The 27,814-nt window shown below is 33.0% G+C and overlaps 3 protein-coding genes and 1 pseudogene across 3 annotated transcripts; 1 reads left to right on the top strand and 3 right to left on the bottom strand.

Moving 5' to 3' along the window:
- Window positions 1–6: 6 nt before the first annotated feature.
- On the bottom strand, window positions 7–12,983 carry LOC110416016 (Phosphatidylinositol 3- and 4-kinase family protein). The gene is made up of 20 exons (XM_021427842.2): window positions 11,658–12,983; window positions 11,120–11,461; window positions 10,852–11,013; window positions 10,276–10,446; window positions 9,949–10,107; window positions 9,731–9,858; window positions 9,255–9,561; window positions 8,430–8,598; window positions 8,008–8,225; window positions 7,236–7,394; window positions 6,939–7,121; window positions 5,998–6,525; window positions 5,537–5,896; window positions 5,074–5,288; window positions 2,875–3,058; window positions 2,591–2,724; window positions 2,321–2,474; window positions 1,794–2,060; window positions 1,136–1,213; window positions 7–1,002 (listed from the first exon to the last, which is right to left on the bottom strand). The coding sequence occupies exons 1-20, from the start codon at window positions 12,594–12,596 to the stop codon at window positions 934–936; spliced, it is 4,926 nt and encodes a 1,641-aa protein (XP_021283517.1). The 5' UTR covers window positions 12,597–12,983; the 3' UTR covers window positions 7–933.
- Window positions 12,984–15,016: 2,033 nt separating this feature from the next.
- On the bottom strand, window positions 15,017–15,949 carry LOC110426472 (hydroxyproline-rich glycoprotein family protein). Its single transcript, XM_021441683.2, has one exon. It carries the CDS (start codon window positions 15,947–15,949, stop codon window positions 15,017–15,019), a length of 933 nt encoding a protein of 310 aa, XP_021297358.2.
- A 3,242-nt stretch (window positions 15,950–19,191) lies between these two features.
- On the bottom strand, window positions 19,192–20,427 carry LOC149527740 (small ribosomal subunit protein mL103 (rPPR7)-like; annotated as a pseudogene).
- A 6,457-nt stretch (window positions 20,428–26,884) lies between these two features.
- On the top strand, window positions 26,885–27,808 carry MED32 (mediator of RNA polymerase II transcription subunit-like protein). The gene is made up of 2 exons (XM_021441750.2): window positions 26,885–27,002; window positions 27,155–27,808. Exon 2 carries the CDS (start codon window positions 27,173–27,175, stop codon window positions 27,608–27,610), a length of 438 nt encoding a protein of 145 aa, XP_021297425.2. The 5' UTR covers window positions 26,885–27,002; window positions 27,155–27,172; the 3' UTR covers window positions 27,611–27,808.
- The last annotated feature ends 6 nt before the right edge of the window (window positions 27,809–27,814 follow it).

The raw sequence follows: 27,814 nt of genomic DNA on the forward strand, positions 1-27,814 counted from the left end.
CCGCCCATGTGGCTCTATTAAATCTTATTGAACCATTAATCAACTTCCAATCTAACCCAATTATAGGCTTCTCACCGATGACCAGTCAAAGCATGCGACTAACTCTGACAATGATTCCCATAAAGCAAACAGTTCTTCACTCAGGTATCATTTGGTTGTTGCTTTTACTAATTACTTTTTGCTTCTGGAAGCTTAAAAGTAAAAAACATGTATGGATACAAAAGCAAACAATATAAAAGAATTAAAAATAAAAAATGGAACTATTTCTAAGAACAAAATGCATGATTTTACCTTTTGTAAGCAAGAGTTCTGTAGAATTTATGTCTCAATTGATTCATTTGTTATCTGTTAATCAGTTATGGTTTTAGTTTCTCCCATCTGCTTTTGCTTCGAAAAAGACTTCTGATGAAGCAAAATGCCAAAAGTAAAAGCAACAGTCAAACAAAGCCTTAATTAATTGGAAATTGTAGGGAACTGATGCTAATTTGAGTTAATCAATTAACCTCTCACCAACAGCAAGCAAAGGATGCTTGACAATGAGAGCCACTGACATTATATTTGTTTGAAGGCTTACAATTTTTTCTTTTAGGTCTAAGCTAGATTGCAATTGCAACCTTTCTCTATATACATGTCCACCTACAAATAAGCAAACTTCTCTTTTTTTTCCTCAATGCAACAAAGCCGTTTTGTATAGTCAATAACCAGTATGTATAAAAAGAAGTGTTTTAAATACTCCCTCATCATTCTTTTCTCTAAGTTTTCATTCTTATATTCTTCTTAGATTATATCAAACAGAATGCTTATGACATCAGATTGCATTGCCATTTAACCCCAATACACCACAGTCAGTCCTCTACCCCACAGTCCAGTCACTTTTACAGGTCCATGTAAACCCTTGACTACCAATCATTTAGGCAAGTTCTAACAAGCTTTTCAAGACACAGAACAGTGCCATGGACAAACCTTTCCACTTGCATCTTTGCCCGGTTCACATGACTCACCCTGCCATTACAAAATCAAGACTTACATATAATCATAAAGTAATGTAATGGAAGGAGAAGATGATTATATATTCCCTCATAACACACTGAAAAAGCATACTATTTACTTTAGGAAGATTATAAAATTTTCACACCTGCAGATGCCATATTAGAATATGCGCAAATATGTCACTTCTATGAGCAGCTCTAAGCAAATACCCTTCTACTAACCTCTGCAAAAATGAAAAATCATTAATGTGAATATTAAGAAGTGTTTAAAGCAGTATGAGAAGGTGTAAGCAACAAGATAATGTCAGTCTGCCATTCTAGCAATTAAGGACAAGTAGGATAAACCCAATCTTCAAGCCTAATGATCAAACACTTGACGTATCCAAGCAAATCGAGTTTCCAATCATTCCAAAACATATGTCAGATTAAACAGTGCTAAGCACTTTAACGTCTTTTTGGTGGTGTTTGAGTAGGAGGAAAAATATCAGATTAACATAAAACACTAAATTTTGATCAATGCACAATGCTATTTTATCCACATAATGGTTAAAGCTGTCATAGAGGCAATGTTGATTGATTACTTAGCACAAAAGATATCATGCTCAAGTTGGTTTGATTTGCTCAGGACCTTGTGTCAAAATATTGAGATAGGGGCTGCAATCTCTCAACCTAGCCCAAATATAAGCATGCAACATATACACCTATGGCCTATGCTGTTTCAGGTTAACTTCCTAATGTTGCACCTGTACAACAAAAAACAACATATAAATAAAATAAATACCCATATCTTCGTTGATGGCTTACCCCTTCATCATATCGCAGAGCTTGCACGAGTTGTGGCATGAAGAAGGTTACACGTTCAGGAGGATATGACTCCAAAACCCTTAGAACATAAGCCATGACACGTGGATGACCCTTATATACAGGAGAAAGAAATTCGAGAGCTTGTGTAATTGAACAAGCAGCCCAGTGAGGCAGTTGTTGCAAAAGTGCTGAATTATCATCGACTGCCTTTGGGGTGACAAAATATGGCAATGCCTCAGGTATATAACGAATGTCCAATATATTTGACTGCAGCAGAAATGCCAATAATATCAGGAAGCAAATCAACTAAGATCATGTCATCATGCATAAAAAAATTAAAATAAGAAAAGCAGAAAAAACACCACAAGTTTTTCTAGCATGTTCAGCATAATAACCACAATAACAATGTACTCCTGAATGGCAACTGCATCTCCTTACCACCTAAATAGTTGATAGCCATGCACTAATTTAGAAGTTTCAATTCTCTGCAATCCTAATTCCAGATACTCAGTGTAAGGCAAGCATACCTGTACTAGCTGAGTTATTTCAGCCTTCAGATAAGTGTTTGTCGGGAACCTTGAGGCCAAGGAAAAAGCAATTCGAGGATCCACTGAGAAGGCAGTCCTAACATATTCGACCCATTTGTCTGCGCTGATTTTAGACCGAGAAGATATGCCTTCCCTGAATATAAATAAAAATACAAATAACAAAAATTTACAACAATCATGAAGACATTAATGGAACATAAGGACCCCCAAAAAATCAACAAAAGAGATTATGCTGAAAAGTAAAAATACTTCAAAAGAGGTTGTGCCCAAACTTCAAGCCTATCAGCTTCATGCTGGCAAAGCATTAGAAGTAAATGCTTTCTTTTTTCTCGTCCCACTGCATAGTTGCCCATCTGGCCCCAGACCGGGTGATATTGATCACTCTGGAAATGTTGAAATAACTTTAGGAATAACCAGTACACCAGCTAACATAATCATATGGCAACAGAAAACGCATATAATCCAGATACAGAATGTCTTATTCAAGCTTGAAACATTTGAAAACAATGGAGGCTGAAATATGACCATCTTACCACATCAACCAAAGAGTTCCCATTCTCACGTGCACGGCCCTTGGAATCAGATTGCAGAAAATCTACCTTCTCATTTGAAAGATAGTGAACAAAAACAGATACAGATTGAGCCTCACTCTGAGCAAAATTCATATTGTTTGTGTCATACCACTCAGGCTCATAAGCAAACCAGCCCAAAGAGGCCCTGCACACACCAAAACCAACTTTAAATACAACTACAAAGGTATGCTATAAAAACTAGAATTGAATAATGGAACACATGCAGGCACAAGTTGCTGTTGCTGTGGCGACGCCAAAAAAATACAAGAAAAACAGTATTTAGATATAAGAGTCCGTTTGGTATCAGGGATGTAAAGCACATTCCCTGCAATGTGGCTTATTAAATTACATTGCAGTGTTTGTTTTGTAACAGACCACTGCAATGTAAGATTGCAATGCAATCACATTACAGCCAATGGATGTAATGTGATTGCAGTCCAAAACCAATGCAATCACATTACATTGCACTCTGCAATGTTCTTAAAGACAATTTTACCTTTCAACTTTATTACCTTATTAAAAATATTTTATAATATTATAATTAAAATAAAAAATATTAAAATAAAATATATAATATAAGAATAAAAATTAAAATAAAATAAAATATAAAAAATTAACATTTATATAATATAGGTAAAACAAATTAAAATAAAATATATAATATAAAAAATATATTAAAGAAATAAAAATAAAATATATAAAATTATAATAATAAATAAAAATAAAATATATGACATTAAAAATATATTTAAAATATGATATTATATAAAAATTAATAATATAAATATAAATATATTAAAAATAAAATATAAAATATTATAATAATAAATAAAATAAAATATATGACATTAAAAATATATTTAAGAAATGATATTATATAAAAATTAATAATAAAAATATAAATATATTAAAAATAAAATATAAAATATTATAATAATAAATAAAAATAAAATATATGATATTAAAAATATATTTAAGAAATGATATTATATAAAAACTAATAATAAAAAATATGAATATATTAAATTTATATTTTAATAATTAGGGGTAATTTTGACAATTAACATTACATTCCCACTAAAGTACTTGTAAACCAAACACTGTAATGTTATCTTCCTGCATTTTAATCATTATTTTGCTTGTATACCAAACACTGTAATGTTATTTTCTCTGTAATCACATTGCTTACAATCACATTACTTGCAATCACATTACCTATAATCACATTGCATTGTAATGTATCAAACGCCACCTAAATGTTTGAACCCTGCTTAATTTTTTTTGGAACCAATGATTAAGTCTAATGGGGAAAGGGGATTTCAAAGCTTAGACATTATCCCTCCTGAGAAGAGGTTGCAACCACTAGGCCAAGCCTTGGGAGTTAAATTCTACTTAATTTAATCAAACTAATCTCAGCCTCAATACGGAAAACCCAAAGTCCTCAATGGGTTCGTAGATGAAAGAAACTCAAGGTATTTAGAATTCCAAACTCCATCTACAATTGAATTTCTTAGCAAATGTTTGACATGCACCATTGGCAGTGAATGTTTCACAAATGGAACACAGAAGCATGTCTAAACAGTCAGATACTGAATCAATGTAAATTGATATAAATGTCTTTGTCTGATGTAAATATTATTTAAACATAGATCACAAGTTTGAACTTCATCCTTTGGCACAAAGATGTCCTAGTGGTGAAAGCTAAATAAAATAAAAAACAATACAAGGCCTCAGTAATTGTCAAATGCATAACATTATCCCAATTTGAAAAATCATAACAGTTGCCTTTTTAATAAACAAACCCTATTCACCCTTTTGGGCAATCAAAACTTCCATAGGCCATATATAATATTTCATCCTTTGAGGCCATATAACAAGTTCAATGGCACACATTTCAGGATGAAGACTAGGGTAAATAATATGTGTGTGTGTGTGTGTGCACACGCGCTTGTATGCATGTATAAAAGCAAGAAACTAACACAATCATTCTTATACTCTTCACTGCAAGGACAAAAAACACTTTTTACAATAATTTGCAAAACAACATTGCAGAGATTATAGGAAACCAGGTAAAAAAGTCGACGACTTGTCCACAAACGGGAAAAGAAAAAGAAAAAGGTGTAGATTGAAAGTGAAAGAAGGAGAGTCAACCGTAGTTACCGGTATATTCTATCTTCCAACAGATGAAGCCCAGTTCTAAAATTCTGCAAATTCCCTTGGGATTGGCATGAGCAGAACTTAAGACCAAGAAGCATGAAGGTGAAGAAGGTGCCAGTGGCTGCCGGATGATGAGAAAACTTCCAGGGAAGTTGGGTTGTTCCTTGCAACATCCGGCCAAGGAGCAAAAGTTGCTCAACACTATTGTGACGAACTACCTATACAACCCCAGCAAGATAAAAAGATATAGCCATATTAAAATCAGTAGAATCATAGGTTGGAATGTACATAAACATAAAGAATATCAATACATAGTAAAAATAATAATAATAAATACCAAATGCACAAACCAGACACCCAAACATTACTCCATTTATGTTCAAAAGAAGTTCAGTGATAAACCGTGAGCACAAACAACATCATGGAATACACTTATGAGAAAGAGAAAATACAAATTATCTGTTACCTCAAAGCGATCAATGAAAAATCCCAGCCATAATCTATGAGCAATTATTTGGTCAACAGGATTGATATCAGGCAGTGCCTCTGGTTCTCCAGGGGCCAAGTGGGGCCTTAATTTTGCAGCAGGCCCTGAGTATTTCATGTCAGATGCAAAGAGACCTCGTTTTGTATCAATGGTCCATAACCATGCATCAACAAGTTCAGCAAGGACAAGAGACCCCAGTTGTGGAGCAGCAGAAACCAGCCAAGTCCAGATGAAAACACCAGTCTCCATAGCATCAGGGGTAGAAATAAAAGCTGGACACCAGCAGAGAAGACGCAGAAGTTGTGAGAAGCCCTCCAAATTTGCTTTTCTATCAGAACCCTGAAAAGGAATGAACCGTTCAAAGTCAAAGGGTGAAATGGAACTCAAAATACTTCTCAGCATTTGAGAATACATATATTATGAAATAATGATAGCTCTACCAGATTTGACAAAAGCAATGCAGTTGCCTGAGAACAAGTTTCATGGAACTGTGACTTATCCACTTCTCCACCTTTCTCTGCACTAGTAACAAATTGTCGAAGGAGACTAACAAACTTTTCCAGTAAAATCTCATTAAATGAATCATCCTTAGTTTGTGGTGGTTGAGATAATGCTCCAGAGATCAACCTTTGGAGGCCAATACTTAAACCTGTTTGTGGAGAACCAGATTCCAATCCACCAAAGCTATTATACAGCCTTCTCATGCCAGCAATTTCTCCAGCATGATTGCATTTAACTGTTGCACTGACTATACCAGTACTAAGGACCTCTAAGATGAAGGCTTCTGACAATTTTAAATTTGCTCCTGAAGCTGCAGCTGCTGCGGCCATGACCGCAGGAATATTTGCCGTTCTTATTCCAGCCCAACAATCACTCTTCCCTGTACCAATCCTTATCTCAGATAATAGAGACACCACATCAGTTGTATGATGTGCCTTCTGCCATGTGTTTGCTTTGCAGAGCTTTTCCTGTGGTATATATTTGGAACCACAAACAAGAAATTAAAAGATCCACGAAGAAAAGAAACAAATCAAGTCATTTTAAAAATGGCTTTGGCACCGAGAGATACCAAAAGAACAGCCTTAATGTTTATACAATTAAAAAAACCACCAAAAAGATCATAACTGAAATTAGTTAAGCCCAATATTTCTCATTGTGTGTCTATATATAAAAAATTAAAAAATAGTCCAATTTTCATCGAAAACAAAACAGCCCACACAAGACATCCTAGTAGTAAATGACAAAAAATGTTCAAAATAATGCAAAAGGAAACTAATATCCATTACCAACACAGGATTCACATACTCAAGGTGAGGGGGAATATTAAATGAAAGAATAAATAACATATACAGCCACCCATTAAAAGAATCCAGTCAGCAACCTGGAGCAGACCCTGGGTGGTACACGGAGCATATGAAAGTGATATGACAATCCATTCCCGAACAATTTTTTGGTATAAAGAGCGAACAGCAGCTTCCCAAGCAGGATCATTGACAACAGTAGAAGGTGTGTCATTTTGAACCGAAAAAAGCAAGGAGTCAAGACAGGATGAATTCCACAAAACCTGCACATATCAGCTTCATTTGTCTGAAATATGGATTCAAATTAAAGAGCACAACTAGGAAAAAAAATGTAGAACAACCATCAGATGGGGAAAACATCGCCAATATAACTTCACCTGAGGAAATCTATCTCTAAGCTGAACCAATAAATTCACAGCAATATCCCGAATGTGCTCATCCCTCTGTGACATACTATTTATCAGAAAACAAGCATGTGCAAAAAGGGTTGATTCTCTAATCACAGCTTCATTGCCTGTTTCAGTTATTCGGTCTTCCTGAACACATATCACGACCTTCGTGAGGTTCATATAGCAGGATCATGTGCACATGCACAATACACACAAACAGAGATAGAGCAGGAGGGGCAACCAGTATTATACTAGAAGCAAAAGAGATGATAACTTGGATTGTTTGGGAAGGTCATCCAAGAGAATGTAACTTTAACAAAAACAAGGAATTTTAAATTACTCAATAACACAAATTTACTATACTTTCTTAAGGATGATGCACTCATTTTAAAATTACAAGAGAAAGAGATAAGAGTATGGTTGATCGATCATATTCAAAGGCGAAAAGTGTGCCAGATGGTACTATAAAGGATGTGCGAGCCACAAGGGGTAATACATATTCTTCACTTTTCAACTATCTATTTTAGAACTGCAGGAAAATTTTTAAAGTTCCCAAGAAAAGAAATTAAGAATACTCAAAGTTTGGCATTTTAAGAAATGAGGAGCATTCAGTAAACTAAAATATATATAAATATAGAAAACCAAGTCTAAGATATAGGTGCCTCATATTATAACAACTTGACTACCAGGCGTGCCTCACAAAGACCAATGCATAAACTGTTCTATCCCCTTGTATGAAAAATCGTACTCTTAGACATACCAGCCACAACACTGCTGTTTCAAATGCCCTGTGCACAATTGCTGTCAAACATTGGAAGACAGCTGGCATAAGATTTGGAGTTTTCAAGTATTCAAAGACACAACTGAAGGCACTTCTAGATGCAGTCAAACTAGTGCCACCATTAAGGATGCCACCATTACTGCTGAACCTTATTATCTCCAGGAAAGCCACAGCAAGAAGATAGGTTGCCTTAACACCTGTAAACAAACAAAAGCCAAAGAGGCATCAATCAAATAAACCTAATAGAAAAACAAACCAAAAAAATAAAGGATGATATAGACTACAGTGGAAGATGAGTTCCACCAAATAAGGGCCAAATAACAAGGTATTAACACACAAGAAACTGTTGAACGTGGAAATTAGACATATATCCACCATAAAGTGCAAGATGTTCGCTAGACCTGAAATTGTGCTCATTGCTCCAACATCAACTCGCCCACCTAAAGCAGCAGAAAGAGCTGTTCTTTGGCTTAAAGCAGCTTTCTCATTGCCACTCCCTCGACGACTGCCAGGGTTGTGAAGGGCATTCAGTTCCAACTCATCTTCAAGCCATTTCACAGAGCTGACCACCTGCAGAGAAACAAAATGTCAATTCAAATGGAAATTTAGTTTAGAAAAGACAGCCATCATTTAAAAAAAACACACACACACAAACTCAGGTCTAAATTTAGGGGTGGGGGAAGCTAGGCGGTTCTCTGTTCAGAATCATAAATAACTCAAGCTGAGCTGGTACAAGCACAATCCAAAACAAAAACCACAAGGCACAACCATACACCATAAAAGTAGGAGAGACTTATATGGATGTAACTGAATAAAGTTGCAAAAGCATGGGAGAGACATTGCAGTCCCTAGTCAGCCCAGCATAAAAGAATTAAATGTAAAAAAGCTTCCAACATTCAACATTTCATGCAGCCATCCCAACCACTGATCGTAGAGCCACCTGATTAAGACCATTTCCACTAGACAATTGCAACTTAATTAATATACTAATATCAAGTTTATTTGCGTAGAATCAAGTATAAGAAAAATATAAGCACATGACAGAGCAACCATTATTTGGCCAAAAGGTTAAAAAAAGAAAAGAAAAGACCATCCGTTGCAATGATTACATATAAATCTGTCTGACAAAAGTAATTAGCCCAATAGCAGATAAGAAAGAAAACGCTAATGATTTGTCAATGAAATACAGTAGACACTCAAGGAAGAATTCTTGAAGATCCACTTACAAGGGGAGGGGTCCCTTGAGCAATACGTTGAACAGCAGAAGACCAAAGTGCATTCCACATATATGGTCCAGCCACTGCTTGAAGGGCAATGGTACCCATGCTTCCCACACTGTTCAATGTAGTGGAAACTGATTTTGTAGGCATTTGAGTCTTCTGTATGGGAGGTGCCAATCCAAAAAGAGCAACATAGAACCACAAGTTGCGGAATAACTTCAGTAGTGAAGGTTCCACATCTACTGTAGGATCAAAATCAGAACATATCTCAGCAACAGCAGGAAGTAAGGGCCCCAGAAAATCAGCTCCACTCCTGCAAATTTTGAAATACTGGCAATAAAATATCTGGAACATGTTTTACAAGGAGGATAACAAAAAGGTTGTAGAAAGTAAGCCATACAACACAAAACCAGCAGAATACATGCATTGACATAAATTAAATAAGGAAAAGACAACTATATTGCAAATCAGTGAATATCTACCTTCCACTTTTTGACTCAGCAGCCAAGCCTACATCAGAGCACAAAGATAACAGGCGATGACGATAGTCTGAACGCAGTTTAGCACTCTTAAGACCAGTAGCAATCAAAAGAAATCCTGCAGGAAGAGTCTAGAATGTGATTGAACTAGTGAGCACCCAATCGATAAGAAAAACCCTAGGCAACTAAATAGTTACTTCTATGTCACAAATAATGCACACCTCAACACGTTCTGTAGTGGCCTCTGGCGCCAAAGTTTTGCTTTCAGCAGACCCTACACTTGATAGTTTACTCAAGTAACTTCTCGTCATCAGAACAACCGTCTCCCGATATGACTTCTCAAAACCTAAACTTGCCATGCGAGATACAGCATCAAGAAGCTGCAGTATATTGAAAGTAAAGATAAAAGTTGAGAAACCATGCCAAAGATCTAAAGAAGCAGAAGCCATAACTTAACTCTTTCAGTTTCTTGCGTATGTAACTAGTGGAAAAAGAAATTCAAAATTTATAATTACAAAATACATGCTCTAGAGAGAAGAATTTCATACTCGAAGTCGTAGTAAACTAGGAGTTATAGCATCACCCTCTTCCAAGCTTTCAATAAAAAGTGGCAGTATCATGTCCACCACTTCAGGCTTGCTGATAGCAACATTTAAATCAGCCAGCAAACGTATTACATTAAGCTGCACAGGTGGAACTGCCTGCTTCTCTTTATCATCCTGAAATTTGCATTAAAGTAAAATTAAATGGGGTTACTAGCTATTGGTTAGGCATAAGCATACATAAAGAAAACATATATAGCACCTAGATACTGCCTAAACAGGTACTAAGAAATTGATATGCAACAGATGATATCAATTTACTAATCCATCTCAAACAAAAATTACAAAAGTAACCTCTACATGTGCAAATGCAAAATACTCTAGCTAAAGGTAATGAAATGAAAAGAAAAATTGACAATTTGAAACTAAATTGAGAACATAGATTGTATAACCACACAACAAGAGAACACATTTTTATATATATGCTGGATGTATAAGTGTTCAGTGCATTAGGCCAACGCACATGCACATGCACTTTGTTGTATGTCTTAATCATTCAATAGCTAATATTATACCACCAACCTGCTCCTCATAATCATTTCTCTCACGAATACTTGTAGCTAATCCCATGATAAATGTATCTATTGGAGCCCGGTCTTTGGTCCAACCAGATTCAATAATCTCACAACATGTCTTAAGAACACTCTCAAACATGGCTCCCTGGCTGCTGCCCCAAGTATCAGCCTGTTACAATCACATTGTAAAGAAAAGCAAAAAAAATAAATAAATAAATCAACATGTAAGACCATCTTTGAGATGCAAAAATCTAAAACTGTACTTGAATACATACCTGCATACATGCAGCCAGAACAAGGGGTTTAAGACGAATGAGCAAAACACGCAATGGCTGCCCTCCCCAAGAGGCAGCAACTTGTGCAATCCCAGAAAGCAAGGAACTAAATAGCTCCTCGCAGACTCTCAACTTTCGCCATACACAGAGCAGACATGCTTCAGCAGCATCTATCAACAGTGCAAGAGTCTCAAGCACCAATTTCTTTGAGGTCTTAGTATCCACATCAAGAGATACAAGACTTTTAATTTGCATCCTAGCAGCAGCTTGATAAACTGATAGTTTTGCATTAATTCTGGATTTTAAATGCGGTCCTTGTTCAGTCCAATCACGCTTCCTTATCTGCATATCAAGTCAAAATTATGCCCATCTCATTTTTCATTACCCATTGCTTCAATTAAGTTCCAATGCTAACTTAATCAACAAAATGAGTACAAGTTACCTCCCATTTCTTCAACAAAGTTCACTTACTAACTTCTCCTATATTCCTAAATTTAATGAAAATAAATAAAATACCACAAAATATACTCGCATTTACCTTTAGAAATGCAGACATAGACTGAAGCTGCTTCTTCGCAATAAACCTCACTTGCTCCAAAAGCTTTTGATCAATGCTTACTTTGTCCAAAATATGAGCAATCAATTTGAAAGCAACTTCTTGCTTCTCCAAGCACTCCACAGACTCTTCCTCAAACAAAGCAACTTGTTGCCTAAACATAGACCCACCTCCATCGTTGATCAAATGCACGTTCCCTAGCTGATCAGCGCCACTCTTCCAATAAACGCCGCCTCCGTTTGCCATCAATGACCCTCTGGATGAATCATTCGCCGGGCTCAAAACCTCATTGCCTTGAAAATGGTTGACGCTCAAAGGTGAACTTTGAGAAGACGATGTCTCCGAGTTAACTGGAATTAGCTCCCTCGGTGATGCGGGAACTGACATGGCCAACTGATCAAAAAGGTAATTTATCAACTTATCTGCATCGGGTGGTAAAACAGGCGGAAAATTCTGTGATAAAGCCAACAAGAAAGCCCTAGATATTGCCGAATCGTTGCTGTTTGTATCGTTGTTATTTACCGCGGTTGTAACTACCTCCCCGACCAACCCGGCAATCTCGGAAGCGAAATCAGGGGACGAATCAGCGGATTCAGACACATATTTCAAGAAATCGACGAAGAATGAACCAATTGAATCGGAGTTGTATGATTGCGGCCAAAAGGAACGACGAAATGACGCCGGAATGGCCCGAATAAACTCTAGCATCGCCGATTTGGGGCGGTTATCCGTGCAATGGGAGCATTTAGAGAGAAATCGCGCGACGGCGAGCACCGCATTGAGTTGCGACCGTGAAACCCTAGGCGATCCGCCCAGTAGCGACTCCGGCTGCGGGCATCTGTCGCAAATCCAGACGACTTTCTCGCTAAATTGCTGCGGGTTTTTCGCTATAATGTCGCAGAGTTCGATCATTGACTCCATTTGCGATCACCAAAATTCTGAATTACAATCCGATCGGATTTCGTCACTGAAAAGATCGCAAAAAAAAATTCAAAGAAAAATGTTAGGGGTTTTGGATTTTCATTTCGATATTAAGAAGCTGCTTCGTAACGTCGCTGTTGGTTCTGTTTTTGTATTTGTCACCGATGTTGCCATTGTCTCCTTTTTCATTTTATTTTTTTTCTCGTCCTCTGCTGTTTATACATTCATATCTTTTTTTTTCTGTTCTGTTATGTCCTTTTAATGGATTTAATGGCGAAAACGAGATGTTTGTTTCTCCTGACGCCTCTCCGTCTCGGATCCCCTTTTTTTTTTCTCTCAGCGCGCTTTCGTCTATGTTCCTCTTTCAATCCGTTGCCGTATCAGTGCAACTCGGTGAGTTAGTTACAAGTCGCGTGACTGGGTGATCTGTGACTCTTTGTTAATCTTAAAAAGGGCAATTTGTTTTGGCTGGCCGTGGCCGGTGCTTATTGACTTTGATTAGTTTAGTTTAATCACATGGAAGCCTGAATTGTTAGTTTTAGTGTACTACAATTAATTATATCTTTATCTTTAAAATTTGGATTATTTATAAATTAAATACATTGACAAATAGTAAAGATTTTTATAAAAATAAATAGTAACTTAAATAATTTGAGAATGGAAAATATTTTATCTTTATCTTTAAATTGTGCACTATTTATCTCTTGAGGATCAAATTTTGACAATCCCGGATGTAATTTCCTAGTAACTGTAACTCATCACATACTTAGCAGCACTAAGCACGTGTTACATCTAATTAATAAATGCATAGCTGTCAAGGGCGCCGTTTTAATTATTGCTGCCTGCGCAGGTAGCACGGTTGGGGAATCTATATATCTCTAGGACATGATTCTTCAATGCAAAAGTACTTGGATTAAGCTACTTTAGTGAAGTTAGATTAGGATAACATCCTTTTCTTTTGGAAAGGATAGGTATGTAATTCCGAATTGTTAAGACATGCTCGGCTGCTTTTTCCAATGGCATGTTGATCAAAGCTTAAAGGGGTTATGGTTTCTTTTTTCCAAAGAGATGCTAAAGACTCTGCAATTATCAACTACTTCCACCAACTTTTTGTTTCTTTGCCTTTAGTATCGACAGGAAAAACTTTTAAGAACAAAGAAATATTAGTGGGAATTGGGAGCCACCACGCCTTAAAAAGATAGGAAATCTCTTGTTCAAAGGATTTTGGAGCTCTGAGAACAAAAATGGCCGCCATTGGTAAAGCCCACAAATGTTTTCAGTCCCAAACTCCAAGATGCAGTGTCTGACTCTGGACCAGTGAAACAACTCCAAGAGGGTTAAGTCTGAAGCAGTCCCTGAGCACAAACCCATTGCCCCCAAAAGCAAGCAAAGAAAATGGGGGAAAAAAGGGAAAGAACAAACCCTGCATTAAGGTTTTTGGTTACATGTCCACATAGATTGGTTTGGCCTCTCTGTTCAAATATGCTTCTGAATTGGGAAAATGATTCCCCCCCACCCCCCCACCTCATAGAGCATTAACAAAGATCATTATGTTTATAACATCAAATTGGCTAATGAATTTAGCTAGAAAGAAAGAAAACAACTAAATCCAGAGCAGTTTGATCAAACACTTGCTCTTTCTGTGTTGCATAGGTGAATCAAGAAAATTAACACAGGAGCATTGCCTTCACGAAAGTCTAAATGTTACTGTACTGCTCAATTATTCTTACCCAACTCCCTGGTCGCTGTTCGAAACATAAGCGTGTTGTCTCCATTCAAGCAGAGAGAAACGGATTAAAAAGGGGAAAGCAACACACACTTTTAGTAGCTCATTAAAGCTTTCATGCTTGTCATCAGGGAACTTAATTTGCAGGAAGCCACCAACTCCTTGGAATTTTATAATGTATTGATGTATCAGGAATCAAGACCTACATTGGTAGTAATTTGGCTGTGCAAATAACAACTTATTTGGCAGGCTAATTGACTTGACATCTTGCAGTGAACCAAACAAAATATAAATCCCATTTAAGGAAACAAGGTGGAATAATTTTAAGGAATAGAGCAATTCTAAGATGTGCTGTACAGGAAAAAAAAATATATTTTATCAAACACTTGTCTGGCCATATAAATAACTGCAGTTTATAAAACAGGAAACATCTATCTAATTACGATTGACATGCACAACAAATAGTAATACTAATAATAACAATGATAATAATGAAACGGTGTAGTTTATGTATTAGCATAAATAGGATCATAAGACCTAATTTACTAAAACCTAAAACCTGGATTGTAGAGGAAAAAGCCTAGGTAGGTACCAAGTTAAACTGACCTTGATCAGTCACCGAAAACTACTGCAATTTACATCCTTCCTGAAATGAATCAAATCATAAATCCTAATGCGCAAGTGATGAACAAGCTCATCTACTAAAAGGGCCATTAGGATCTAGTTGTTTGCAAAGACCAAGGTAAGTCAGGTAAAGAACACGATCTTTAGCCCCGGTACGATGATTGTTGGTGTGCTTGCAAAAATACTTCAACTGCTCAAGAGTACAGCATCCCAGCATTTGCCCAAGAAGCAAAAAGAGCCAGTTGATCGATTTCTTATTCTCGGAAATCACTGGCTTGACACTGTTTTCCTGATCACACAACTTGCATTTGGGTAGCACCGGATTCATCCAAACAGGTGGAGCCCTGTCGTGCATGGCATTCTTGTTCTCCGCTATAAAAGTCCCAACTTCAGCGAACTTGTCTCTCAGATCATAACCAATCTCGTACTGTCGCTCACACCTCTTGCATTGAACATCACCGATGATTGTGTATATTTGTTTTGACAACAAATAGTTGACGCTATGCACCGTGGCTCGATGCGTTGTGGCCCATGGAAATGGCGCTGGAACCGTCTCGCTTTTCCCTTCTCTCAGGGCCTGTGTAGGGTTCCTGCGAACACGTACAGGACGTGACCGGCTTGTGCCAGGGACAGGCGACGGTACGGGCTCTTGTGGGTAGACGAGGGGGGCAGAAGACGAGGCTTCTGAGCCAAAAGGAATATTGTAAAGAGGATGGGAGGCGGGTAGCTGGAAAGGGAATTGGGGCGGTGGTTGGGAAAGCAGTGTTTGCATTGACAAAGATTGGGAAACTATTTCTTGGGGTTCTTGTTGCTGTGGCAGCAGCAGCGTTAGTGGAGCCGGAGCGAGTGGCTCTGACAATGTAACTTTGGTCTCCCTTGGACCATATGACAAAGATAATGCCAGTAAATCGCTGTCTTCTTCATCGAATTCGTAGCACCTTTTCGAAACTTGAAATTCCTGATTGCTCTTTCTTTTCTTGCTCATTTCCTGTTCCTCCGTCATAACTAGGGCAAAGAAAAGAGAGAGGAGACTGATAGTCCGTTGAAATTTAAAAAAATGGGTAAAGCTTTGGAGATAAAGATAGAGAGGATCTTATATAGGCATTTGGATTGCAATAGACTTCTTTCTTTTTCAAATCTTGAGAAGACTGCTCAGATTCTTTTTGTTAGTTATGGAATTTGTGGCTGCCTAGCTAGGGTTAACTTCTTCCCGCGAGGATTTGCTGTGGTGACTGAGGGTGATCCGGACAAGCATCACATACGTCCGAGTTCACTGAAGCACTCTGTAATTTCACCATTTACTCCGGTGACTCCCTATTTCACCATTTACTCTAATGACCTGTTATTTGATAGTGAAATAGATTTATATTATTGGTTCATATATTGTTGAATTAGTCAATGTCCAGGTGATTTTTTTTTAAAAAAAAAGTCATTTGGAAAAAATACCATAATTTTATCTTGAAATGTGTTTAAAATAAATAACATGTCAAAATGAATGAACCAGGATAAGTGTTATTTTATTTTTAATTTTAAAACCTTTTTAAGATAAGCTTGTAAATTTGGATTAATAATTTATAATTTTTCTCTTTACATTTAATTTTTGCTTTTCTTTTTCATCAAGCTCAATCTACACATTTTTGTGAATCTGATCAATGTCTTAAAATGCCTGTTTAATCATGATAAAACATTATCAATGTCTAAAAATACGTGTTTAATTATAATAAAACAAAGTAGAATGTCTTGGATAAAGTGACATTATCAATGGAAGTTAATTATTATTATTATTATTATTATTATTTGACCAAAACCTGCTTGGCAACAGATACGGACAAAATCGAAAGAGCCATGGGACATTTTATCTAGAGAGCAGTCAAAGTCGAAATAGGAAATTTTTGATTGTGTGGAAGCAAATTAAAACACTCATAAGAAGTTGAATGCTGATGGTAACGGCAAGGGCCTACCTGGCATGGCAGGGACGTAATGCAGGATGGTTATCGTAATTGAATTGTGAGGTTTATATACAAGATTGGACTCTCTTTTCCCTTTATAATTGAATTGTGGACTCTTTATTAAAAACTTATTTCGTGCTGTAATAAAGATTTTTAAAAAATTCAAATTGAATCAGATTCATTATTAACTGTGCAGAAACTAGTTACTTCATTTCTATTAAATTCGAATGCTCATTTTTTGAAATGAATTAAGAAATTCGTTAACCACATGTCATGATAACCTATCATTAAGATGACATCTATTTGATTTTTCACCCGAAGATATTTCGTATATTTTATTTACAAACATTTTAGATATCTCATAATCTAAAACGATGTAGTTTAGTTGTTTATCCTCAATATATAAAAAATTTATTCAAAGTGATTTTTTAAAAAATCAAATAGAATTTTAGTAAGAATACTTTAAATTTATTTTAAAGGATGTCTAAAATAAATAGGCAGATGTTCAAACTTCAATTACTAATCTATAATTTATCTCTCCGTAATAATTTTTGCTTTCCTTTTTTGTCAAGCCCAATTTATATACTCTTTGAATCTGATCAGTGTGCAAAAAACACGTGTTCAATTTGAATAAAACAAACCAAAATCTTTGTTGTAGTATCATGACATTATGAATGGAAGTTAATTATTACTTTATTAGTACATTGGAAACTATAACGATAGAAATTATCCATGTCAAAGTAATTTTCTTTTTTTTAAAAAAAAATAGAGTTTTATTTGGAGAAAAACACTGTAATTTAATTTTGAACCACAAGAAGGAGATAAAGAGTTTTCTAATTTTTAATTTTAAATACTTTTAAAGATTCAAATTTTGATCACTAATATCTAATTCATCTCTCACAATTAATTTTGGCTTTTCATTTGTCACAAGTCCAATCTATATGCACTTTGAATCTGACCAATTTCCAAAAATAAGTGTTTACTTAAAATAAAACAAGCAAAAATGTCTTGATTACGATAACCTTATGAAAATTAATTATTATTACTTTACTAGTACATTGGAAACTGCAATAGTAGTAATTATCAAGGCTATTTTTTAGAAAAGAAAATAGAGTATCATTGGGAAAAAAAATCGTAATTTTATCTTAAAATATGTCTACAATAAATAGACAGATATCCAATGAATGAACCACAAGAAAGAGATAAAGAGATTACTAATTTCTGAATTATCTCAGTTATTTTTTGCTTTTTCCTTTTTCCTTTTTATCAAGCCCAATCTATATACTCTTTGAATATAACCAATTTCCAAAACGGTAAACATCTCAATGGCAGTTAATTTGTTTATTAATATTACTTTACAAGCACACAGTAAGTATAGGTTTAAAATAAATAAGGTTGATTCTCTCGTCAAATCCAATTACATCACTTTAAATCCGATTATTGTCTTAAATCTCTCTTTGAATTCGACTAACCTCTAAAATGCCTGTTTAGGGTTAGAGATAATAAATTGAATACATGATTAAGGTTGGAGATAAATACAAAATTACAATATATGTTTTAGATATGATAAATCATAATTATCAACATCCTACGATATTTATGATAAATATTTTATAATATTAATGAAAAATAATACATGATAAAATTTTTAATTTTTTTAAAATAAAATTTCGTTTATTGAAGTATATAAGTCTAACAAATTAGTAAGAAATTTACAATTTTTTTTTCGAATTAAAAAAAAAACGACATTTTGATATCACTATGAATGCTCTCTTTAATCTCTGCAAAGCAATAAAAAATAATATAAAACTGTATGAATATACAATTGTGACAATGTTCCAAGCATAAACCTTCCTGAGGCTGAGTTTGAAGATCTACCGGTTGTTGTAAACCTCAAATCTTTGTAGTTTTTACAATTTCACTGCTAACATAAAACAACAATAAAGAATGCCTCCAAGGTTATTAAAATTCTATTATCATATTAGATTTTCATTCGAACTTATTCAGATGGTTCCACAAATTAATTGAATACAAATGAAATCAACTTTTGCTTTGATATATTTTTTTTAAAGGTAATTTTATTAGTTCTTTAACAATTTGTTAAAAACTTTTACTGACATAAAAAGAGACTTGTGCATAAGAAAGTACACAAAAGCAACAGAACTGCTTGACAAAAATGCTTGTGCCTTTGCTTTGATGTTAATCATAAACATCTTTGTCCAATTAGTTTTGTGGAACTGCAACTTAATGGAGTAAAATAAATACTGGCTTCCTTTAAGCAGTATTTTTAAATTAATCAAACCGAGCCCCGCCTCGACAATGGGGATTGTAAAGAATCCAATTGAGTTGAAGGAAAAGGAGGTACTCGACTCCTAACCAATGTTATCATCTTATCCCTACCCAGTTGCCCGTTTTTTATAAGGACTTCAAGCAGTGAACGAATGGTATCCACAGTCAGAAACCAATTCTTTCTCATGCAGTCTTTACACATTGTATAAGCCATATTGTACTCCCCTCCCTTGCGGAGATGATGAATCATGGTCTGGTAAATCTTAACATTAATTTGGCTTATACTCCCTGCAACATTCTAGAGAAGAATAAACCCTTTTAGCCATTTCAAGATAACCAGCCCGGCAGAAGCCCTTGGTTACCAAATTGTATGTAATCTCATCAGGGACAATCCCCATTTTCGGCATCAAATCATTAGCTTGCCATACCCTTCTCCTATCAAGCAAATACTGAATCCTGACATTAAAAGTTGTAAGATTAGGTTTGCACCCGGCCTTAAATACGATAAGATTCCACTATCTATTGCCAATCTCCAATCTTTTTTCTTTTTTGATAAAATGCTGATATAAGTGTTGTGTACGTAATGACATCTGGCTTAATTCCCAGCTTTTCCATATCTACCATAACCAAATAAGCTCTTTTTAAAAAATCCATTTCACAGAATGTCTTGATAACTATATTGACAGATTAAGTACATATCCAATTGAACATTGAATTCTTGTGGAACATCAGTACGTATGAAATGCCTCAATAGCTGTTTGAATCAAAACCTTGAGTGCATCATTGAAAGACGTAACAGTTCTCTTGCATCCATACAAATGCATATCATAAGAAGTGTCAAGAGCATGCTTTATGATCCCAGCCTTACCATACAACATTGTAATCCTCTCATAATGAAGCCTTCTCATTTACCCCGTGGAAGAGTTTTCTGGTGCTCAAGCAGATGCTCAATGTAATCATTTTCTGGTGCTCAAGCAAATGCTCAATGTAGAATAATTTTATACGTTCATAAATCATTGACTATCAAATATCATTTAAGTAAATCAAAGATTCAATTTTTCAAACTCGTAAAGTTTCATCATCTTTGGCTACAATCACTATTATTACTCGTGACAAAGACCGTATCAACAAATCATTCTCATAGTTATTACTAATTATTATATCCTGTTATAAGACCGTATGCTAACTACTGTAACTTGTTAGCGAAGCCATATATATGCTAACTACTATAACCTGTTAGCATGATTGTATAACTAATTCTAATGTTAATTATCCCACTTTTCAAAAATCATTTCATAGCTCTTAAAACATTCTTTAAAGCTAATCAAAGATTTCATTTCATTCATTGATATTGTCTTAGATTTGAAAAAGGAGTTTTACGATCACCTTTTAATGATAAATCTAACATGTAAGAGAGTCATATGCACACAGATTGCATAGATAAATGCACAACAACCCATATGAAAGGGATCCAATAACTGTTAAGAAGAGTAGCAGCTAAGTAATACTTTACATATTTAAGTTTTTCTTGTTTGTTTATTATTTTACTTGCATAACAAGTAAGTCTAGTTTTTAGGATATTTATTTTTATATTATTTATTTTACTTATATTCTAAAAAAATTTAAGATTAGAATACTTTCTTATTCAATTTATTTGCGTTATAGGTAAATTTTAAGATGACTATTTCTATAAATAATTCCTTTATATTTCATTGTAAAATTAAATAAGGTTTTCCTGAATCTATTATTTTGAAACACTGTAAAACTGAACAGAATTGTTTTAACTTTATTCTTTTAGATATTTTATTTTTCAATAACCTTTCAATTTATATTATCCAAACTTGTTATTTATACTAAATTATTCATACTAAGCTCTAGCATAAGAAAACGACTTAGATCCAAATATTATAAATAACTTGATAAAAGTCTATATATTTATCACACGATAATATCAATATCTTAATTCAGATGTTATTTGGGCTGAAATATTACACAATGTCTAATCGGTAAAACACTTCATCCCTCATTTAGTTATTTACAAATTTTATTTGTACGGTCTTGGGCCTTGGGGTATAAGCAAAAAATTTAAAAAATAAAAAAGGCAAATGAATCAAGTTGATATATATGCTCAACCACATGCTAAGTCGATCCAATATGAAACAGGGATTGGTACATTTGTTGCTTAGATTATGCAGGATAAGTTGGTAGCAATTGCAGACATCAATAAATTTCTATGTGCCTCTAATACTGTCATGCTAGCGTAATCATGATTACATACGTAGAATTCATATATCTGATTGATGTTTTTTTCTTTCGATATTATATATTAAACATCCGTCTCAATTTAAATAATTAGTTTAACAAAAAATGATGATTAAAGGTATCACATTGAATGTTTTTGAAAGTTTTAATCAAATATTAAAAGAAATTATGCTTCATGTATCATTTAAATTAACCAATTAGGAGTCCCGATTTGGTGTGATATATAGGGGTGGCCAAAATAAGTTAAACATATGTGGAAAGGCCAAACCCTAATATTGCCAAAGGGAGGAAAAATACTTTGATCCTACCCTCTGCCATCAGCTTTCCACTGCCCATAGCAAAATCCCCTCCCCTCCCCTCTCTCTCTCTTTCCCGTTCCTCCAGTTTAATAACTTTTGCGAATCCAAGGTAATTCCTACAATATTATGCTAAGTATGCTCATTTTGATCTATCTCCAACAAGTTTATTCAATTCTTTAGTGATTAGTTGATGTAGATTGGTAATTTTTTATTATGCTGTTTTTATCATAAACCTGGTGGAGATTCGATTAAGATTTAGGGATTTGTTGATTATTAGAATAATTCAATCCAAAGTAAATTTTTGGGGAATTTGTTGGTTATTGGAATTATAATTAATGGATTCAATTATTTCTTTCTTATTAAAATTTTGAGTTAATTATATTGTTTAGGTTTTAGTTGTGTGAAAAGAAGAAGTAAATGTACGTGGATTGACAGTTGATTGTTAATGGACAACGTCGTCGATTCCTTAAACAATGCCTATCAAGAATTTGTTTCTGCCGCGGCTAATGTGCTGGAAGCCAAGGCGTCTTGCAATGGTGAGACGGCGGCAGCAACGGGTGCTGCGTTAGAAAACTTCAAGAATAAATGGGAAACGTTCAGAGCGGCTTGTGACCAAGCGGACGAGTTCGTTAATTCTCTCAAGCAAAGTATAACATCCAACGCCACATTCCCTGTTAACGAGGACATGATTGATATCTTTGACAATGCAGCAGTTGATTTTGATTAGAGAAAGGTGCTGCATATTATTTTCTCAAGCAAAGCATATATAAATATATATATATATATATATATATATGTTTGGCTTCAATTTCGATCTTTGCTTTCCAAGATAAAAGTAATTGAGCTCAATTACTTTGAATAGATTTAATGGGATGAACAGTGAGTTAATCTTTTACTGTTCAATTTGAGAATATTATAGTGTAGAGCTCAAGTGATAAATTATTTTTTTTTTTGAGTTTCTATAAGTTCTAGTGGCCCTGCATGAGCAATAAAACATTTTTAATTTTGTTTTTAAATTTTTATTTTATTTTATTTTAATTTATTTTATTTATTCTTATTTCTCGTCTGACTTCTATATTCTAATCTACTATTACATATTCATTTTGTTTTTACTCTATAGCTAATTGTATAAAACAAAATTTAACAAACTTTAGATGGAAATGTGAGAAACTAGAATTTCTTCATTCGTGCTATTATTTGAAATCAATGCTGGTGCTCATACTATGTGGGTGAGTCCCCTTTTTTTTAAATTGAATTAATTGAAAATTTTGATTAGAACAGTTTCGGTTTTGATTTTTTTTAATTAATTGAATTGATAGTTTAATGTATTTTCACCTATGTTTGTTAAAATATTTTAATATTTAAACTAATTGAAATATTTTAATATTGTTATTAAACTTATGGTATTGTTACAATTTCATAATTTAATTTCATTTATTTTATAATTAATAACATAAAAAATGAAACTAAGAAAAGTTGTGATAATTTGAGTTGACATGGATTAATTTGGTTATTGGTAATAAGCCAATTCGTGATTTTCAGTTGGTTCAATTAGGTTTTAAATAAGATTCTGTTAATATAAATTTTTTACCTCTACTCAAATAGCGATTTTTTTGGTTAGGCCGGTCGTTAACAAAAAGCAGAAGCCAAACGGGAATGCAACAAATACACTTATTTGCTGATAATCTGGTAGAACAAATTATTCATTTGCTATATATTTTGAATTAAGTTGTTGATTAAGTTGCCAAAAGCTTGGAACAAATATCTTTCTTTCAACACCATGTTAATTATAAATATTTACGGATTTAGGATACAGTTACATAATATTTTCCGATTATTTATATAAAGTATAATGTTTAAATAAATTATTAAATTATTTAAATAAATTTTTATTTTTTTAATACATTCAATCAAATCCCTATACTATTATTTTATATCAAATAAGTTTTTATGATTAATAATTAACTTATTATCATGAGTTATAATTTCACTTGTCATTTTATATCTACATATTATTAACATAACAACGATGTGAAAAGTAAAAAATATCACATTATAATGTTATCATATTAAATTAATATATTATATTATCATCAATTATGATAAATTTATATATTATATTATCATTAATAATAATATAATAATTTACCTAACGGTTCTATAAGCCTCTGGGTTATTGTCAAATTTGATGTTTTCATGTGAAATGTCATGATTGATACAAGTCTTTGGGTCATGTCTCATTAATTTGGGGTTTACATGATTGTAATTTGAATCATGAAAATTTGACTTTTATATGTTTTCTTTTGCCATGCCTCTATTTTGTTTTCATTACTATATATATATATATATATATATATTGTATTTCAAGTACTTAAATAAAATTATATAATATTAGAATTTTTATATTGTATGTATGTCTTAATTCCAGTGGTGAGTTTATTTAGTTGCTTATGAGTTGGTGCATATTTTAGCTACGATTTTGCATCAATTTGAAAAGACTTAGTAAGGCTTATGTAATACATATAATTTAAAACTAAATTAATGTAATATTTATACTGGCACTAAATTAAAAATTTTAAAATACAAAAAAAAAAGGAAAGACCCGCAACCATCTCTTTGCCTATTCTTTGACTTAGTAAGTTATTTAGATTTAGGAATGAATTTAATAAACTCTTTGAAAAAACAAAGGAATGAGTCTAATTAAGTTCCTCCTCCTCCGTTAATGGCATTCTTGCTCGTCAAATGCTTGATGGATATTTAACAGATATTTAAGTAATAATTTTAAAATTTTAATCATATATTTATAAAAAATTTAAATATTTTATCAAATAATAAATTCGAGAAAACAACATCTAGATACCTTACTTATTTGACATTCTTTAAGAATAAACCCACAATCCACTCAATAAAATTGTACAAATGTTGTCGGTTTTGTAGGTTGGAATCAAATTTTTGGCCCCCAAGTATACAATAATTCATTCAATTAACCCTCGGATACTGTTTCAATGTAAAAGAAAAAAAAGGTTAAAAAACTTATTTAATTTTTATATTTTTCAATTTTGTTCAATTTAATCTCTACACTTAAAATCAAAGCAATTTAATCCTTTAATTTTAGTAATTGCGTCAATTTAATCTTTTTTCATAATAGCATTCAATTTTATCATTAAAGGATGGCGCCATCACTAATGTGTAATTTTTGATGACATGGCATCAAGTGATGACGTGACAATACCTTGTGACAGTACTGACGTGATATTGATATGTTGACATGTTAATATCATATGATAGATCAAAAAATTTTAAAAAAAATTTTATTGCCACATCATAGGGACTAAAGTGAATAAAAATATATAATATAGAAATTAAATTAAACAAAATTAAGATGTTGAGGGACTAAATTAAAAAAATATTTTAAAAATATAAATATTTAAGTAGAATTTTAATATGTTTATTAATAAGTCAAATATTTAAATGTAAAAGATTTATGGTGGTAATATACATATATATATATATATATAATATATATATTCTTACTTGATTATTTGATTCAAGAATATGCAAATTAATTTATCTTTTTTACAAAAATTAAGTTTGAATTCTTCTTCTATAAAAAAAATTTAAAAAAATTTCATATTTGAAGTCAAATTTAGATGAATAACTTGTATTATGTTAAAATAATAAAATATAAAATAACTAAATAAATTATTTTTTCTTCTATCTATAATACTATAAAAATTTGAAATTTATTTAACTTAGTTTTTAACTTAAGTTAAAGTCAAATAACCAAAATATATTGAAATAATTTTTTCTTTAAAAAAAAATGAAGAACAAAGATATGGAGTTAATAATGATTATAAAAGCAATCTATCATACTTACTTAATTTAGACATAACAAACTTCTTATTACAACCATAGAATCTATTTCAATTATTTATTTATTTTTATGTTTTTATTTTGTTTAATATTTCAAGTTATATTTTTAAATTGATTTTTTTTAAATTAAAAACTATATTTATGATTGATAAAGTTAAATATAACTATAAATATTTATACTATTTTATTTTATTAATAAATTTTTTTATAAATCCAAATTAATAATTTAAATTTAACAGAATTTGATTGTAGTATTTAAATTTAAATAAATTCATTTTATAAGAATTTTTTAGTAAATTTAAATAAAAGGTAAATTAGGTAAGAGTTGAATAATTTCAAAAAAATGTATATTTGTAAATCGTAAAAATTGTAACTAAATCAACATATTTTTCTAATTTAAGTAAATTTAAATAAAAGATAAATTAGATAAGAATTGAATAATTTTGAAAAAATGTGTATTTGTAAATTGTAAAAGTTATAACTAAATCAATATATTTAGTCATTTTATATTATTTTATTTTGACATAATGTAAGTTATTCATCTAAATTTGACTTTTAAGTATGAAATTTTTAAAAAATTATTTTTATATAAGGAGAATTTAAATTTAATTTTTGTAAAAAAATAAATTAATTTTTTTAACCCATGCCCTTAAAAATAAATTAATTTATGGATTCTGGAATCAAATAATTAAATAAAATATATATATATATATATTTTAACACTATAAATCTTTTACCCTTAAAAACTTATTAATAGGTATATAAAAAATCTACTTAAAAATTTATATTTTTAAAAAAAAATTTAATTTAGTCTCTCAACATCTCAATTTTATTCAATTTAATCTCTATACTATGTATTTTTGTTCACTTTAATTCTTATAACATAGTAAATTTTTTTAAAAAATTTTTTGATCTACTACGAGATATTGACATATCAACATGTCAGTGCCATATCAGCACTACCACACTATCACTCAATGTCATGTGACATATCATGTCATCAACAGCGATATGTCAATGATGACGTTATCGTTTAATAAAAAAATTAATTACCGTTAAGAGAGGAACTAAATTAACATAAATTTTAAAATTAAAAAAAGTAAATTAATTTGATTTTAAATATATAAATTAAATAAAATTTAAAAATATAAAGACTAAATAAATCTTTTGACAAAAAGAAAAAGAACACTAGATTTCCGGATTATTTTGGGCCATATAAGCACAACAACATCTAGCAAAGGACCAAAACCCAGATATTGCCGAACGAAGGCCCATTAATATAGCCGCGCTTTACGGGCTCTTTACTTACGCGTTCGACAGCGGTTGTAAAACTAAATCTCTCTCTGTCTCGCTCGTCAAGCTAGAACGCCGACCCGATTCCGAGGTAATGTCTACCATCCGATTATTGCTAACTACGCTATCAAATTCGTTTTGTTCAAATTTGGGGATTAGTTGATTTGATGGTCTCATAAATTTCGTCTGTTTATATAATTTAGTTGTGCAAATAAAGTAAATTTTCTGTTATTTAATTCACAGTTAAAAAGATTGGGAGTAATGGACAACATAGTAGATTCCTTAAGCAGCGCCTATCAAGAATTCGTTGCTGCGGCGGCTAATGTTCTCGAAACTAAGGAAACTTCGGCTGCCCAAAAGACGGCAGACACGGATGCTGCCTTGGAAACCTTTAAGCAGAAATGGGAATTGTTCAGAGTGGCTTGTGATCAAGCGGAGGAGTTTGTTGAGTCAATCAAACAGAGGATAGGGTCCGAGTGCCTTGTCGATGAGGCCACGGGGTCTATGGCTGGGAAGTCGGGTCAGGCTTTGACAACTGGTCTTCCTCCCATTAGTGCTGTTCGTTTGGAACAGATGAGTAAAGCTGTCCGGTGGCTTGTGATTGAGTTGCAGCATGGTTCGGGAAACGCGGGTGGTGCAGCTCATGCCCACCCTTCTGCCCCTTTCGATGCTAGATTCTCGGAGGATGCTGCTCAGTAGGTATAGGGTTGTTGTTTTGTACACGGGAACTCCACAAGCTTCTTTGAATGTCTTCCGGGTGTCGATTTTGTTACTCATTGTTCATTTCCCTATTTACAGTTAAATAGACACATGGTAAGCATTGAAAGTTGCTTGCGGAGTGATAATAATCCATAGGTATATCAATTTATGTTGTTTGAGTTAGTTGTAGAATTCTAAGGGCAT

This window comes from Theobroma umbraticum, unplaced genomic scaffold, assembly GCF_002168275.2.
Source record: "Theobroma umbraticum cultivar Fairchild unplaced genomic scaffold, ASM216827v3 scaffold_30.0, whole genome shotgun sequence".
Taxonomy (NCBI): domain Eukaryota; kingdom Viridiplantae; phylum Streptophyta; class Magnoliopsida; order Malvales; family Malvaceae; genus Theobroma; species Theobroma umbraticum.